This window comes from Anopheles ziemanni, chromosome 2 (assembly GCF_943734765.1).
Source record: "Anopheles ziemanni chromosome 2, idAnoZiCoDA_A2_x.2, whole genome shotgun sequence".
Lineage (NCBI taxonomy): Eukaryota > Metazoa > Arthropoda > Insecta > Diptera > Culicidae > Anopheles > Anopheles ziemanni.
In genome coordinates, this window is record NC_080705.1 from 75,204,191 (window position 1) to 75,219,594 (window position 15,404).

A 15,404-nucleotide genomic window follows, 5' to 3' on the forward strand; every position below is an offset into this window, starting at 1 on the left:
TTTTAGATCATTATTACTGTTATTATGTTGTTTTTTAAATGTTCTAGTAGCGAAGTTCAATTTTTCCAGTAGTTCGATAATAAGTTCTCACATGTGGTTTTCCTACAAGAACCACGATAACCGATTAAAAACAGACGGACGTTTAAAAACAGCAATGTTTTGTTGATTTCTTTAAGATATATTTTCTTTATTATGAAAATATGTATTTTTACGTGCACGTTAAATAGTTTCAATGTGTTTTACATTATACGGCATAAAACATATCCGCATCTAGTGAACTTCCACGTGCTTCTGGACTTGAAGACTTCCGCTACCGGCTTTGTTGTTCAGGAACTGATTAACGGCCGACAGCGTGGAGATCGGAATCTAGAACGATGAATTTATTAATAAGAAACAACACAACAGCCTCTCCGTAGTGGACGGGCGATCGGTTACTTACGTTGAAGATATCGTTCCAGAAGTTGGAGTTGTGGGTCGAGCTGGCGACCACGTGGGTGCTTGTCGAAGACCCACCTGCGCTGTGTCCGTTCGACGAGTCATATCGGGTGTGAACCTGTTGGAAAAATACGAATACCAATATTACTTCAGGGATCATCAGGAGTCAGGATGAAAATAGCACAATGCAATGATGAGTTTAGGTGTGTGTGTCTCTCTCTTTCTCCGGGATTTTGTTGATGGTGAAAATGAATTTGGAAGCGAACCCAATGCCAATTATCTGTTTCCGGTACCTCTTTCTCAAACGTAGGTCTGTGTATGGGCTCGTAGGAAGTCTGTTTCACAAATGTCTTGTGTACAACCGGTGGTGGTGGCGGTGGTGGCGGCGCGGGGTGCGCAAATTGTGCACCCAGATTGGTGAACGCCTGGAAGTCGAAGAAACGACTGATGTCGAGCGGAGGTTGCGGTCCATCGTGATGAGCTGACGTTTCAACGACGGCGATCTGTGTATTTTCGTTTTATTATTACAAATTTTAGATTTCATAAACAATCACTCGATCGTGATCAGTCTTCAGGACATTTCGGTCTAGTGTCGGTGTAGGTGTGTTTGTCTGGTGTTCACGAAAACTTTAAAAAGCTTCACTCTTTTACCTTGTGGGGATGTCCGATCACTTTCTTCTTGTACACGGTCTTACGGAAACCGTGTGCAGGAGCAGGTGCCGGGGCTGGATGGGGTTCCGGGACCGTCAGTTCCGTGTGCACTTCCTTCACGTGATCGATTCGTTCGAAATTACCTTGGTGCTGGTTGCCGCCATACTCCTTCGAAATGACAACCTGCAGATAGGGAAATTTAAAAAGCCACCATATATAAGTACCAAATTCCCTCTACGCGCCAAGGTTAACCCTCGCCTTACCTCTGTGGGTGGGGCTCCATGGTTCGTTTGGCCCAGTTTGACAACCTTCTTGCTCACTCCTCCAGCGTGCGATTCGGCGCCAGCTCCTCCGGCACCGCCGGCCCCATCGAGACCTCCACCGATGGCGGCACTAGCGCCAACGCCGTGCCCTGCCGTCGCTCCGGCGTACGCGCCTCCAGCGGTGCGTTCTAGGAATGTTGGCTCACCATCAGTCTTGACTCAGTCCGGATGTGTTAGTTATCTTCTCTCCACCAAACAGAGGTTACTTGCTGTGTTTTGCGTGCTTTTTTGTTTTTGCTGTGCGATCCCTTACGCTGAAGTAGTAGTAAAGTGTATTTCTGGTTGTTTTTGTCATGCACCCTGGTTCAGAAAATTTAAGCAACTCACACAACAACACTGTTAAGCCGATTAGTTTAGGACAGAGCGTGCGTTTTTATTCAAACGTGCAGAAGTGAACATACAAAGCATTGCATGCAGTTAGTTAACAGAGCGATAAGCAAAATTTAGGTAATTTTTATTAACCAATTGTTTTGTTTTTCTTTTCGGATCTATTCCTCTGGAGCGCCTTTGCCGTGGAGTGTCTTCATGCATAGACTCTCGCCGACTCTGGTGTGGTTAATAATATCCCGGCGACCGAGCGTAAGCACCCAAGAAACCACCCAACAAACCATTACCGTTGCCGCCGAGCAGTCCACCGATGCCGGCTCCCGCCTGTTGGCCGTGCGGTGTTCCGGCGGAAGCGGACAGTCCTCCGTGGGCACTGTTTCCGGTGAGCAGCCCTCCTAGACCGGCCTCAGCGTGGTAGCCGCCGAAGTTGACGCCGAACTTTCCATCGCGGAATGTAAGCAACTGGAATCGCGAAAATATGTGCGTCATTTGATGCTTCAACCCACAGGGAATGTCTAGCGCGACTGGATTTAAATATGTATATTTCCCCCTCGAGCAGCTTCACTGCTCAACGGAGACTCTGACGCCTTGTCCCCGGTAGTTTCGCGACGCCGACATGCATTATACAATCGTCATCTTGTACCCTTGCAAACACCCGACCGGTGCGATTACGGATGCCATCATGAATTCCACTAATTAATCTCCACGCTAAGATTGTCATGAGCAACGCGAAAGCAACGGTGTTCGATCGACCGTTAAGGCTACTGCTTACGATGCGAAAAGTTTGCTTTCTGATCTCGATCAGATGATTTATGGTCATGGCGCTGAAGTGAGGTAGTGGAGATACTGGAAACTACATGATGTCGGGACAATGTACGAGTATGACGCGATCTTAGATACAAGGGTCACTGTGAGTTGTACGGGAATCTTCCTATCGCATGTTCTCTGTCTTAAACTGTTCACTAATGGTATAAAGAATAGTTTATTAAATCATTCATCTGCTTGCAACAGATAAATGGTAGTCGAGATTCAGTTTTCTTTTTGCATAAAACTATTTTTTTTTCTGTTCACCAGAAAGTGGGGAAATTGAAGATTTCATTAATGTATTTGGTGTATTTAGCACTAGAACTACCGCAATGTTGATGCTTGCAACTCTACCGCGATTTATTTTCAATATTAAATTGATTTTTTTTTTGAATACATAAAAATTAACATTCCATTGGATGTGTGAAAGTCATGCATTAACATTTGGTCGAATAGATTAACCTAAGGAAATAAAAGTGATTGAAAAAGTACCGGACCAGTCAAAATGACTCACAAATGGTCAATATCTTAGGAACAGTAGTAGAGTTGAATATCTTTTTTTACAAAGAAATATGTAGAGTTTTATTGTGACCATAATTTTGATAAATTATAATCGCTTCTGTAGTTCATGTTTGCACATTTTTCCTCATATACCGGCACTAACCCAGCACCAACCTTTGCAATCCATTGTTCGATAACTGGTTCTGTTCGAATCCAGTTGCATTCTAGTGCATAAAGATTATTGGTACAAAATCAAAAGAATTAAAAAAAAACAACCAGATCCACTTGTAAAAGAGTCGGATTCTGGAATGAGCAAACCTGTTTCCTCACGTTCAACTTGTTCTTCTCAGAGTACAAAAAATAAAATCCAATCTCAGTCTTTACAGCAATAGGCTTGTATCAGCACAAAGATGCACGACGCACATGGTGGAGCGTCGATAATAGTGAGGTTAGTCAACCTGGAACGTACGTTCTACTCATCAGTACAAGTTTTACAAGAAAATAGAAAAAAGATTGCTTTCCATTAATTGCATGACCTATTAGCGAAACTAATCAGGGAGGCTTAATTTGCTCCAACATATAGAAGATAAAAAAATATCTCTTTAATGGCCTTCTAGAAGGACTCGTTTTTACTCATTTGCTGCGAGGCCGAGATAGACCGTAATAGCTTTAAAAAATAAAAAAATTAATCAACGAATGATGATGAATCTACTTCCCTGACAAACTGTTTTCCAACCAAACAAGGGACAAAGGTCGGTATCTGCGCTAGAACCGTACACATAATCCGAACCACGATTGCCCAAAGACCAGTTGTTGATGCACATACTTATTTTTTTTTAGAAACAAACCTGAAGTAAACAACAACCCTTCCCTTCTTCGCAAAGTTGAGGCCGGTCCTAGCGAACGGTAAAGACGAAACATTCAATGTCAAGTGTAGATTGCATGAGGCGTAGTGATCTATTTCCTGTTGGTCAACTTTTACTTTTGCTGCGCCGGCCGCCGGTAAAAGAAAAATCGTAACCTGGTAGGAGTTAACGCTCCGATACCGGAGGTTCGTCGCTTTACGCGGTGGCACGCAAGTCTTTTGTTAAAAGCCGGGCGCGAATTGGATCTTCAAAACTAAAAATTCATATGTAGACCTGCTCTTCCTCTACCGGCTCATGCATTATTCATGACCACCACCGAAGAGCACAAGTGGGTGAAAAGAGTTTTTTGTGTTTCGTTTTTGGCACACATAAAAATTTGTCTTCGACACCGTTCTACGCTTTCACGGTGCGTAAAAACTGGTTTAGGGAGAATGATAGTTCCTTAATTTATAACGTTAATTCTTCCCTTCGCTTTTTAGTGACAAATTTGTAAAAAAAAGTTCAGCAGCGTTCTACGATTTGCTAATAGGATGATTTTGAGACCTCTTCGAGACACTATAGTTAAGGGATTTCGTTTCGATTCTCATTTTGTTCCGTGTAGGGGCAGTGAACCATGAACATGACTTCAACGTCCTCTGCAACTGATTGCTTTGAGACTGATTTTATCTGTTTCACTTTATTTTTCCTATCCCTTGATCGACAGAAGACAGCAAAAAATAAACCAGAAACACAAATTCACAACAAATTTGCTGACGTCGGGCGGATGCTCTAGCGAGTAGAAATCATTAAATTAACTGCGAGGGCATCACACTGGAGGGTTTTGATTGACCGCATGCCTTCAAGCTGCTGAGTAATCTTATGTTTGGAATTTTCTACAAGCTCAGAAATACCACAACAAGGCTCCGTATTATTCCACGTCTTATGTTTTCCGTCACGACCTTAGGCATTACTCGATTCCGATTGCTCGATTCCCAACAGTCCCTACACATTTTAATTGAAGGGTGAAACTTGCGTCGTGCTGCGAATCGTTTGCGAGCACCTGACTCACCATGGTAGAACCTGATTCTCGATCGCGATGCAAATGTGTATCCTCGACCAATTCACAAAACAAAAACCGTTGCGCCACCATAAAATAAGAGCTCAAATCAAACGGGATGTTAGGTAAAACATGTTTCTCGGGAGAAACCAACAAGCTTTCCTTTTGTTTTGTATCTTTCTTGGCTTTTGTATGGTAATGAAATAGTCTGATCTTCATTTCGCTCGCAAATTAGAAAAGAAAGAAAATCGAATCAAGATGCCTCTCACGTTTATGCCTCGGCCGGGGTGTGTCTTGACATGCGATTGTTCAGAGTATTTGAAAAATTCTTAACCGTTTACGTAATACCGGACATTGAGTTCGGTTGGTTTGTCATTTGATTTTTACACAAAATACACTTAACACTAGACTTACTTGGGGAACTGGAACAGCTTGGATGCACTGTACGATCGCGAGGATCAGCAAAGCAACGGCTACGAATCCTTTCATCATTTGCGCCTAGTGTTCGTTCTTATGATTTGATTTCTTTGTCCAGCACCACTGGATTAACACTTCCACTTGCCACTACGATGACGGGATTTTCCCGCAAAATGTTCAGATGTTGCGCGCTCGACTGATCGACTCGCACTGGATCAACATGAACGTTGCCATACACTCTTAAGGGCGGTTGTTACGGTGACTTGTTTCGTAGAAACGTCGCTTCAATCCAAGCTCCGCGGATGACCGCAGCCCGAGGATAATGACGTAGAACGTCGATCGATGGAAAGGAAGCGGTAAAAAGAAGAAGAAGGACAGCACAAAAAATGCCTTCCGCTGGATGTAGTGAGCCCCCGCCAATCCTTCGTCAAGCAGGTGCCTAACCAATCGGGTATGGTTTTAGGAAGTGGTTCTGTCGTGCTTTAAGATAAGAAAAAAACTGGTCCATCCCAGAAGAGACACCACCCGAGCAGCGATTCGAGAACAGACGATGTTGTACGAGGAGCTCTTCTGAAGTGGTGCATGCGCAAATATTGAGCAGAATGATTATCTACATTTCGGAATGAAATTGAGTTGGTTCTTCCGCTGATCTCTTTGCTTTTATATTCATTGGCGACGGCTGACGTCACGGAGCAATTAAATGATGCCCGTCGGTAATTGATCTTTCACGCAGTTTATTATGAAAAGAAATGGAAGAATGAAGGAATGAAAAAATCCTGGTTCTATTTGTGCCACTGTACCATGTATTAAAGTTTATTTTCGTCATTCAATAGATAACGTGAGTAATTACATTACAGTTTGATGTAATTGTGATGATTTACTATCAAATATACTTTGAAAGCAATGTACAGCGTTCTTAAATCTTAAACATAGGGTAAATAAAGTAAACAAATTATTATGCAGAATTTGAAACAGAATTTAATTATATTTATTTGAAAGCATATGGCAAATTCAATAATGGCAGCAGAAATGGATGCAGTTTGAATTGCTTCCGAACGGTAGTTGTAGACAAACAGCTACAACTCACATGTTGCTGATCATTTTATCATACTCAGCATATTTCTATAAATTCTATAAAACTAATTACGAGAATGATCACAATAACGAACAAAGTTTACAATTCATAAAATGTACTTTTTTGACACATATCTAAGCACCTTGGTTTGCTGTCAAATGGCACTCTTGACAGTTGCGGCAGTTAGGGAAACCGCTCTTTAAAAAGTTACAAACAAACCAAGTGGCCCGCGGAAGAAACGATTCTTTATCAGCGAATAAAAGTGATCAAAACAGTGTGATGGACGATATAGCACGGTTCAAAGAATGGGCAACGAAATTAGGATGTTCCCCGGACAAATTGCCACCGGATGAAAAACTGAAACAGTAAGGACAGACTATCTTTCTGCTTGCGTTCGATGAACGATGGTCACAAGAGACACTTTCAACTGTTTTTCTTTAACTATTTCAGGGCGTTCCGTGGGGAACAGAGCTCCATTTTCAACCATATAATAGAAAAAGTTCGTCCGAGACAAGAGATAACGCGCATGAAGAAGAATGTACTTGTTCGCAAACTGCAGGTGCACAAGAAGATGGACACGATCGTTGCGGTACGTTAGGTCCCGTTGGGCAAGTGGAATCGTGATTTGTATGACGGCTATTTTGTTCGCTTTCAGAACGCATCGTTCAACTCTCTGCCGCCCGAACTGCAGCGCTACATGAAAATACAAAAGATAAAGAAAACAATTGATGAAACACGCCATCGTATAAAGCAGTCACAAAACTGCCTTGAAACTACTAACCTGCAGATCAAAGAGAAAAGTATGTATTGCCTAGGGCAAGGTTTTCTGATCTTTCGAATCACACTTCCCAATTATTTGCAGATGCTCGGAAACTACAATCGGTGAACAATTTAGAGGAGCTTTATGGTAAAACATCTTTGTACGCTGCCTACGAAACGTCCGTTCAAAATGGTATTGAAAAGGAAAAACAGCTTGCCAAGCGCATCGAACGAATCATGCCCATCAAAGGATCGGAAGCGTGCCGTGTTGATACGGCGGAAAAAGGCATCGAGCAGTGCGTGCAACTGTTGACACGGTTTTACGAAAATTTCAAAGATCTCAACCCGGACGCCGGTCGGGCGTTGCAGGAAGATCTGTGGTCGGATATCCGTGGCGCGCTACGTGGCATTCCGAATCATCTGTTGTGGAGCGTGCTGCTAAAGATGAAAGATGTGCACCTACGGGAAATCTCCGAGGTGGACAGCCGACACGAAGAGAGCGACCAGAATATTGCACTCTCCGATCGCGATCTTCTGCAGGGCAGTATGGCAAAACTGTGCACCAGCCACATCAAAGTGTTTCTAGACGTTGTCGACCACAGCAATAAGGTGAATGCGACACGGGAAGAGTATCTGACCATCCTGACCCCATGCACCAACGAGCTGGAGGCCAAGATGGCCCTGATCAATGTGATGGACGATGAGGCGGAGGAAGCGCTCGAAGAGTACCTGGTCCAGTGGAACTCTCGAGAGTATAATCAGGGTCAGCTGGAGTACATGGGCCGGGAAGTGGAGCGTAAAAAGCAGGAACTTCTTTCCTACGGACAAAAGCTGCAAAATCACGAACAACTGCTCGCGCAGCTTCGTGGCATCTACGGGCAGATCGACGATATATCCCGCCATATGGAAGGCGAACTTCAGCAGGTGCATCAGATAAAGCAAAAGATAGCCTACGCAAAGTACGTCAGCCAGCAAACCGTGCGCAATGCTCGCCAGAAAAATGGAACCAACCAAACGCTCAACTCGAGCGAACTATCCTTCAGCCGACTGGAGGGCACACAGGCCGGGCCGGCCTACAATCCGGCGGTACTGCCACCGTACGTTCGCGAGCTGGAAGTATTCCGTAGCATTCCCCTTTCGCGCTACGTTTCACAAACGAAACCGATTCAACTCGCGTTAGAGCCAAACGTGGCCATCTATTTTGAAACACCCGCCGCCCTGGCATTGCTTCCTTGTACCGTGTTCAGTGCGGACACGGCCATCAAACAGTTCCGAGCGCTGCAGGAGCTTGAAGCGCGGGCAAGCGGTTGCACCGACGACTCGTGGTCTCTGGGGGCGCCCAGCTTCGATCACGTCCAGCTGGAGAAACATTGGCAAAGCAATCATGGCAAGATTTGTGAGTTGCTGGACGAAATCGAAACACTCTCGAACAGCACCCGACACATCCTCAGCAAGAGTCGTGTGTTCTACAACTTTACACTGGCCAACAACTTGCGTAAGTACGTGCCACCGACGAAGCTGTTCAACGGGCGTAGCTTCCGCGAGTACGAAAGCGAATACCTGATGTACTATCGAATGATCAATGGGTTTGGAGGAGGAAACTAGAAACAAAAACAACAAAACAACAAAAGAACGGGCCGTAAGATGATATGATAATTGTGAGTCTTTATAATGTTGAGTGGATAAAATATGTGCAACCAATTTTATACATCTACAAACTGAACTAACAAAGTCTTTTATTATCATTTGATTAAAATCACACTTAGTTCTACCTAACCTTAAAACCTTAATGCCTATTAGCAAGCGGCAAGCCCTGCTGCCCAAGCCCTTACGCCTCCGCGTTCATGTTGTAGTCGGCAATTTTGGCCAAAATCTTCTCGATGTCCTGCTTGCAGTGAATCCCGATGTCGTGCAGGTCCTTTTCGCACAGCGTCAGGAACACCTCGAAGTTGATCTCCTCGTTGGTGAAGATGCGGATGTACTTGGACAGGCCCATGTCCTTCAGTATGTTCGACACACAAATGCGATGTTCGAGCTCGCGCTTCCCAATCGGTGTCACGGCATACGCCTCGTCCTTGGGGGAAACTTTACTGTGTGCTCTGGAAGGAGAAAAGTTCACTGCTTAAATGCACTTAGGAGAACAACACAAAAGATCATGTGACGCTAAGCTTTACCGTATCGGTTTGCTGAGAAGGTACGTTTTGCTGGCCACATTCTTGCCCTTGGCTGCGATCGGTGTGTTCATCCGGGGCGAGATGCGAAACGTCTGGCTCAGCTCGATCGGCGAAAGATCCGGTGAAGGTATCCGCTCCTGATGCACCATCGGGGAGAAGCTGCGCCGCTTGCTGCGATTTTTCGGCTGCTTGTACGCCTCGAACGACACGTCCTCGGTGGTGATGCCGCAGGGGGAAATTTTTCTTATCACTGGCGATGGTCCAGAACCGGCGCCAACGTCCACGGTCAAGCCAATTGCTGTTGGTGTTACACGAAACACACTCATTGTTAGCGAAGCGGTCACACTTCAAATTCCACCATCTACCCTACGAACCTTTTGCTTTCATGGAAGACATATCTGTTGAGATTTCTTTTTTTTTTACGGATAAAAACACAAAATAAAACAAAACACAAAATGATACAGAACGAATTCACAAACACAAAACTCGACACCGGTCAGGTCGAAATCACGCAGTGTACCACCATGCAAAACCCGGGTTCGTCCACGAGTGTCCAGGGTCAGATCAGGGCCACAATGGAAGAGACAGGAAGTCAGTGCTACCAATTGTATTACAAAGCGATAACGAAGACAATCAGATTTGTCATTTCGATGAGATGATTAGAGAAACGATCAGTTTACGAAGTTTCGTTAAATTTATTTATAGTAATTTAATAAATTTGGGCTATTTATCTTTCTTGGGTTTGAACTAATTGCTTTGTTTATGAATTTAAAATGGGCAACGTATCTACGTGAACAATATTTTCTTTAAACAATTTAAACTGAGGATCGAACATTGCAGCCGTTTACTTAGAGTTTATAAAATTTTCTTTACTCAAGAATATTTACTGAACTCAAAACAGTACAACTGAACTTTAGTTAAAGATATTTCTGAATATTTTTTCGGATAATTTAAACTGAAAACTTGCCTTACGGGGTTCTTAAACTGCAAACTTACCTAGTCGAATCATTTTCTTTCAACGTAATAACTCTTTCGAAACCAATCTTCCTGTAATATTATTTTTTGTGCCTTTACTGACTAGAGTATCTTAGCCTAACTATACACAAATATTGTTTTTCGTTATCGTGATTCGTGCCAGGGGAACGAGGAGTTTTTGTGCCTAACGTCTGTGCGCTTCCACGTGGAACGCTTCACGTGAAGAATGGAAATGGTTTCTTGAGGAGCAAAAACTATAAGGAGTAAATATCTGTCCCCCTACATCTTAACGTCGGGCAACCACGGGAAAACAATTGTAGGCTCTCTAACTGTACATAGAAAACATGCTCTATTGTTCCACTACTACGGCCACGAAACTACTTGATTTTCGATTTGGTTCGCTGCTGCTGCTGCTACTCTGCTGCTTCCTATTATTTACGGTGAGTGGAGTTGCTGATAAGAAACTGTGCAAAATACAAAAGTCTCCAATGTGTGGTTATATATTTGCAAAATGAGTTAAACCTTTGGAGGGCTAGCTTATGGTAACTAGGGTGCTAGGGTAGTAGTGTATAGATCGATAAATTAAATGTGCCCAGAACTCGCGGGGCGCTTACGCTTACAGGCTAGTAGTGTTCAGTTCTTCGGTGTGCAGGATCCCCAATTTACTTTCCTTCCCTTCCCTTCCCACTTCCCTCCTTCGATTCCCACTGCCTTCTCATTTTCATAAGCTCATGGCTCGGGCCAGCCGAACCCGGAAGTCGCGGTACAGCATCTTCCCACCGATCGGCACCCGGCTGAGGTACATATCGAGGCTCATCAGGCAGAGCGCCTTACCGTTCATGGGGAACTTTTGGGCTAGCTCGGGGCTAATGTCGAGACCCTCGGACTGCGCCAGGTTGATCAGCCACGTCCACACGTTGGCCCGGGTCCAGTCGCGCGGATCGATCGGCAGTCCGTCGGCACCGTACTGGATCTTTTTGGAGCTCTGCGAACGGTCGGCGGTTGTTTCGCGGGTCGTCACACCACCAACGCCACCACCAACACCACCACCACCACCTCCACCGCCATTGCTATGGGCCCAGCGACGTTCGGCTTCGTTCGTGAGAACGCTTACGGCGGACAGGTCCAGTGGAGGGACGCGCCATTTCGTTGCACTTTCGACCTGCATCTTGGCGCCCAAACGACGACGGTCTATAATTCTTTGCGGGAGATCGGGTGCGTTGATCGACAGACTGAAGGAGAGGGGTTTCACTGTGAAGGAAAACAAAAAAATTGTCGTTAGAATGGCACTATCCACTTGAGAACGTTGTGTGACGTGTTAATTGCGTTGAAAATTTCCCGCGCCACTTCAGCATTCATTGACGGACATGTAACGAGAAGCAAACAAACTAGCGAAGGGTCGACTTTATCTTTAGAGAGCCAGCGTGATTTGAGCAATTCATTTACTGCCACGAAGTAAACGCAGAAGGAAATTGCCAATGCTTTTTAATTTCATCTTTTTGCCTTTGTCAAAATAAGTACCAATCTTTATACATTTCGCGAACGTTTTCTCGTTTACTTTACGCTGGTAACCATGTGAACTGTACTATTTCCCTATTTTTCCTCAAATCTAACACAATTGGCGTGACTTGCTCTGGCCGATGGCCGGAAAAGCCCAACCACAATGCAATGCGCGCTCGGTTGAGGTATGTAACCCTCGGTACAACAATGCGCGGCCATTTGAGCCACAGCGCTGCTCATTGCCCCTGGCGGAAGTAGCGTGTACGCGAACGCTTTTGTTCCGGCGACAAATCCCATTTCGTCATCGGATTGTTGTTTGCATTTCGTTGTTCTATATCGTGACTGATTTTTGTGTGTGTTTTTTTTGCTTTTTGCACCGCATTGCATCGGAGGGAATCCAAAGCGGTATGCAGATGTTTGTTACGTATGGCTTCTGTGGCTGTTGTGGCCATGTAAGGGAATGTGGGTCCGATGTGCACAAAAGTATTCTACACCAGTTTTGTGTCTAATGTCGAATACGATTGTGAAGCTTCCTTCAGATGATTGTATCTTATTAAGTGAGGTTTTTGCGATCGAGTAGATATTTATACGACATTTAATGCATACTTGAAACCATTTGTTCGCACAAACCTTGCAAGTTAACATTGGAGAAGAAACGAAACGGCTTTAACTTAACAAAGTCTGTGAAATCTTCAATTACGTCCACACGCTCATGGTATTCTGAAACTTACTTTGCCCCGTAATCAAATATGTCCTTTTTCAATGTTTTTTTTTCAATTTTGAAAACACATTTTATTGTGTTTCTCATGATGATCATGACTTGCAAAATGATTAACATTAAACAAAGTCGTTTCGGCTTTCAATTGTGAGGAACTCGACAAAAATGATATTTTACATTATTGTTTCAACGAAAATTAGGAATTTTCCTGTTATTTAATGCCACGATTCGATTGTATAATTATTTTATGATTTTCGCTAAGGAAGTACATATTGCTTCACCCTCCCCTACGTTCTGTTCTTTCTTCGGTATCGGTGGGAGGTTGGCTTTATCCGCAACCTAAACCCGCCAGCCGTTAAACACAATGCATTTCCGTGTGTGCCATAATCGAACGAATTTGTTCCTCATGGGAAATGGGAAAAAATACACACGGTTTGGAGGAATGCGTCTCCATCACTTCTTGGGTGGCGATCGTCGTCGTCATCGGTGTAGCTCTTGGCGACACGTCAAGAAAAAAAGGGGACCACCTCAACCGACCCACTTTCGGTGATGAATGACCAACACGCGCGGCGTGGGACGGTTTATCTCGATCGGGGCCCGTCTTGTCTGGTGGTCCCCCGCAAAAACCCGCGGCTGAAAGGAAACCTTTCATCGGCAGTGTGCGTGGAAATCCGTGCTGCAGATGACGCAGGAGGGGAGAGAGATAGAGAAATGGCCGGGTAAACTGAAGGAGCCAACAAAAACCGTCCTTCCTTTAGTGCCCGCGGATGGACATGTTTTCACATGTGTTTTGCCACGCATCTCTTACCACCGGGCATCGACGACGGGGGTCGTGACACTGTGCGCCGGATGTCACGAAATCGCCCGGGACCATATACACGTTACTGTTTACACGATTTCCTTCGCCATACTTTTCCAACCATTTTCCAACTGCAGCATTCTTCGCCGCGGAAAGGGCGACCCTTTTAGCTGCGCACATTGCGACACCGCGACTTCTTTACGCACATCCGCACGGAAGCGGATATAGTTCTCTTCCGACCCCCGAACGGTTGACGCGCCTCGACGACGTACGACGACGACGACATCCGGCGACAAACCGAACGTTGTGTGAGCGTGTGGTTTTTTTTTTATTTTATCACGGGGTATGGCCTCTTGGAAATGTGTATCGCTTGAAAATCACACTCGCCCGGTTCAGCTCTCAAGTGGATTTCGATTGATCTACGTCGTCGCGACGTATGGTTTTTTACTCTTCTTCAACGGCCACCTCTCTTCAACGGATGAGATCGACGACCCTTTGACACGGTGCACAACATAAACAAACCCAACGCCGGAGGAGCTGAGGCTGGTGCATAGGCTACCAAGTGCTCGCTCGATCGTCCGATGGGAACTTGGGTGTTATTTTTTTGTGTCGGAAAAGTAAACGACAAGGCTGTCAACACTTGATGCGCTGTCTCCAGACGGACCGTTTTTCCACACCTCGACTTTCCATCTCATAATCCATTGCTTTGGGAAACGCCTAGAGTCGGATACGATCGGTGGAAAATTATTAGAAGAAAATGGTTTAAGGAAAACACTCAGGCGTACAAATATCTAACTTTTGAAAAAACAATTGGTGTTAAGAATTGTAGAAAACCGATTCTACACCAACTTCATGTTTTTTTACAGCAATAGTTCTTAACTGTTGACTAAAAATATAATCATGATCAATATTTAAAAGAGAAAAATCTTTCTTTTTCTTTAAATTAACAATAATTCTGACTAACAAACAACAAACTAAGTGATTAGAAACTTGTCGCAATCAACGACCAAATGGAAGTGAAACACATATTACTTTTTTGCGAGAATTTTGTGTTTTTGAGGCCTTCGTTCGATGTGGTATTGAAAAAAACCTATTTATGAAAAACTTGTGTTTTTTAGAGGAGGTCTATTACGTACAGATTTATCGATCTCTCTTAAGTTCTTTTGAAGTAAATTTGAAGAAGAAACTCTTTCAAAGTGCCTTCCTGAAAAGTTGACAAAAACCACACTTAACTGCGACAAATGCATGCATGCTGCTGCGGCTGTTCATAAAACAGTCGCTATTGGGTCGACTTGCATGAGCGGGGGACAACGGAGAGGCGGGTTCGGGCGCGTGTTGTGTGGTAATTGAATTTGGTGCAGCGACGAGTGACAGCATCACCTACGCAAAACACCACCATTCCGTAGAGCCAGGGTTCAATCCAGGGCGACACGGCATGGACTGGTCCACGTGGTGGTCAAAGAAGCGAGGAAAGCGCGGTGCAGCGATCGTACGCGGTAGTTCGAGCATATCGCGCACCGGAAATCAGCAGCAGCAGCAGCGTCCACAGTACACACGACATTCCACCGGTGTCAAATGAATGCGTTGAAAGGGCCTCGCTGACAAGGGGTGTGTGAAGGAAAGGGGCCACCACCACAAACGTCAACAAAGTGGTCCAGACGGCGCGTTCGTGCGCTTGTAGCACGGGATGATCTACGCGACGATCGATATATGTCGCGGGTCGGGCGCGGATGAACGCCACAGATAAGCGCGCGATCATCGCCTCCGTCGTGATGCCACGGATGAACGGCTTCCCGCGGACCGATGAACGTACGGCGTGTGGTTACGTCCGGACGGACCGGCCCAGGGACGCGCCCGGGACGCTTGATGCGAGATGGCGAGAGTCGTTCGTGTGCGCGGACAGTAGAGTTAATAAAATTAAACAATTAAAGGGGAAGGGTACCGGCGACGGGACGGGCAGACGCGGTTGACCACCACCAGGTTGCCGGGCCGTCGGGCGCGGAGGGGACAGGAAATCTGAGCCGAATGAATGCGTGCGTTGGTG

At 45.0% G+C, this 15,404-nt stretch overlaps 4 protein-coding genes across 4 annotated transcripts; 1 reads left to right on the forward strand and 3 right to left on the reverse strand.

The window, feature by feature from the left end:
- Nucleotides 1–248: 248 nt before the first annotated feature.
- Nucleotides 249–5,432, reverse strand: LOC131284516 (one cut domain family member 3). The gene is made up of 7 exons (XM_058313378.1): nt 5,358–5,432; nt 2,024–2,198; nt 1,350–1,537; nt 1,087–1,269; nt 729–938; nt 440–553; nt 249–366 (listed from the first exon to the last, which is right to left on the reverse strand). Exons 1-7 carry the CDS (start codon nt 5,430–5,432, stop codon nt 271–273), a joined length of 1,041 nt encoding a protein of 346 aa, XP_058169361.1. The 3' UTR covers nt 249–270.
- Nucleotides 5,433–6,511: 1,079 nt separating this feature from the next.
- On the forward strand, nt 6,512–8,817 carry LOC131294344 (augmin complex subunit dgt5). Its single transcript, XM_058322390.1, has 5 exons — nt 6,512–6,532; nt 6,610–6,800; nt 6,886–7,024; nt 7,091–7,235; nt 7,298–8,817. The coding sequence occupies exons 1-5, from the start codon at nt 6,512–6,514 to the stop codon at nt 8,797–8,799; spliced, it is 1,998 nt and encodes a 665-aa protein (XP_058178373.1). The 3' UTR covers nt 8,800–8,817.
- A 78-nt stretch (nt 8,818–8,895) lies between these two features.
- On the reverse strand, nt 8,896–9,939 carry LOC131284555 (uncharacterized). The gene is made up of 3 exons (XM_058313421.1): nt 9,743–9,939; nt 9,369–9,666; nt 8,896–9,293 (listed from the first exon to the last, which is right to left on the reverse strand). The coding sequence occupies exons 1-3, from the start codon at nt 9,762–9,764 to the stop codon at nt 9,023–9,025; spliced, it is 591 nt and encodes a 196-aa protein (XP_058169404.1). The 5' UTR covers nt 9,765–9,939; the 3' UTR covers nt 8,896–9,022.
- A 1,125-nt stretch (nt 9,940–11,064) lies between these two features.
- On the reverse strand, nt 11,065–11,511 carry LOC131284564 (SAM pointed domain-containing Ets transcription factor). The gene has a single exon (XM_058313430.1). The coding sequence runs from the start codon at nt 11,509–11,511 to the stop codon at nt 11,065–11,067; it is 447 nt and encodes a 148-aa protein (XP_058169413.1).
- Nucleotides 11,512–15,404: the final 3,893 nt, after the last annotated feature.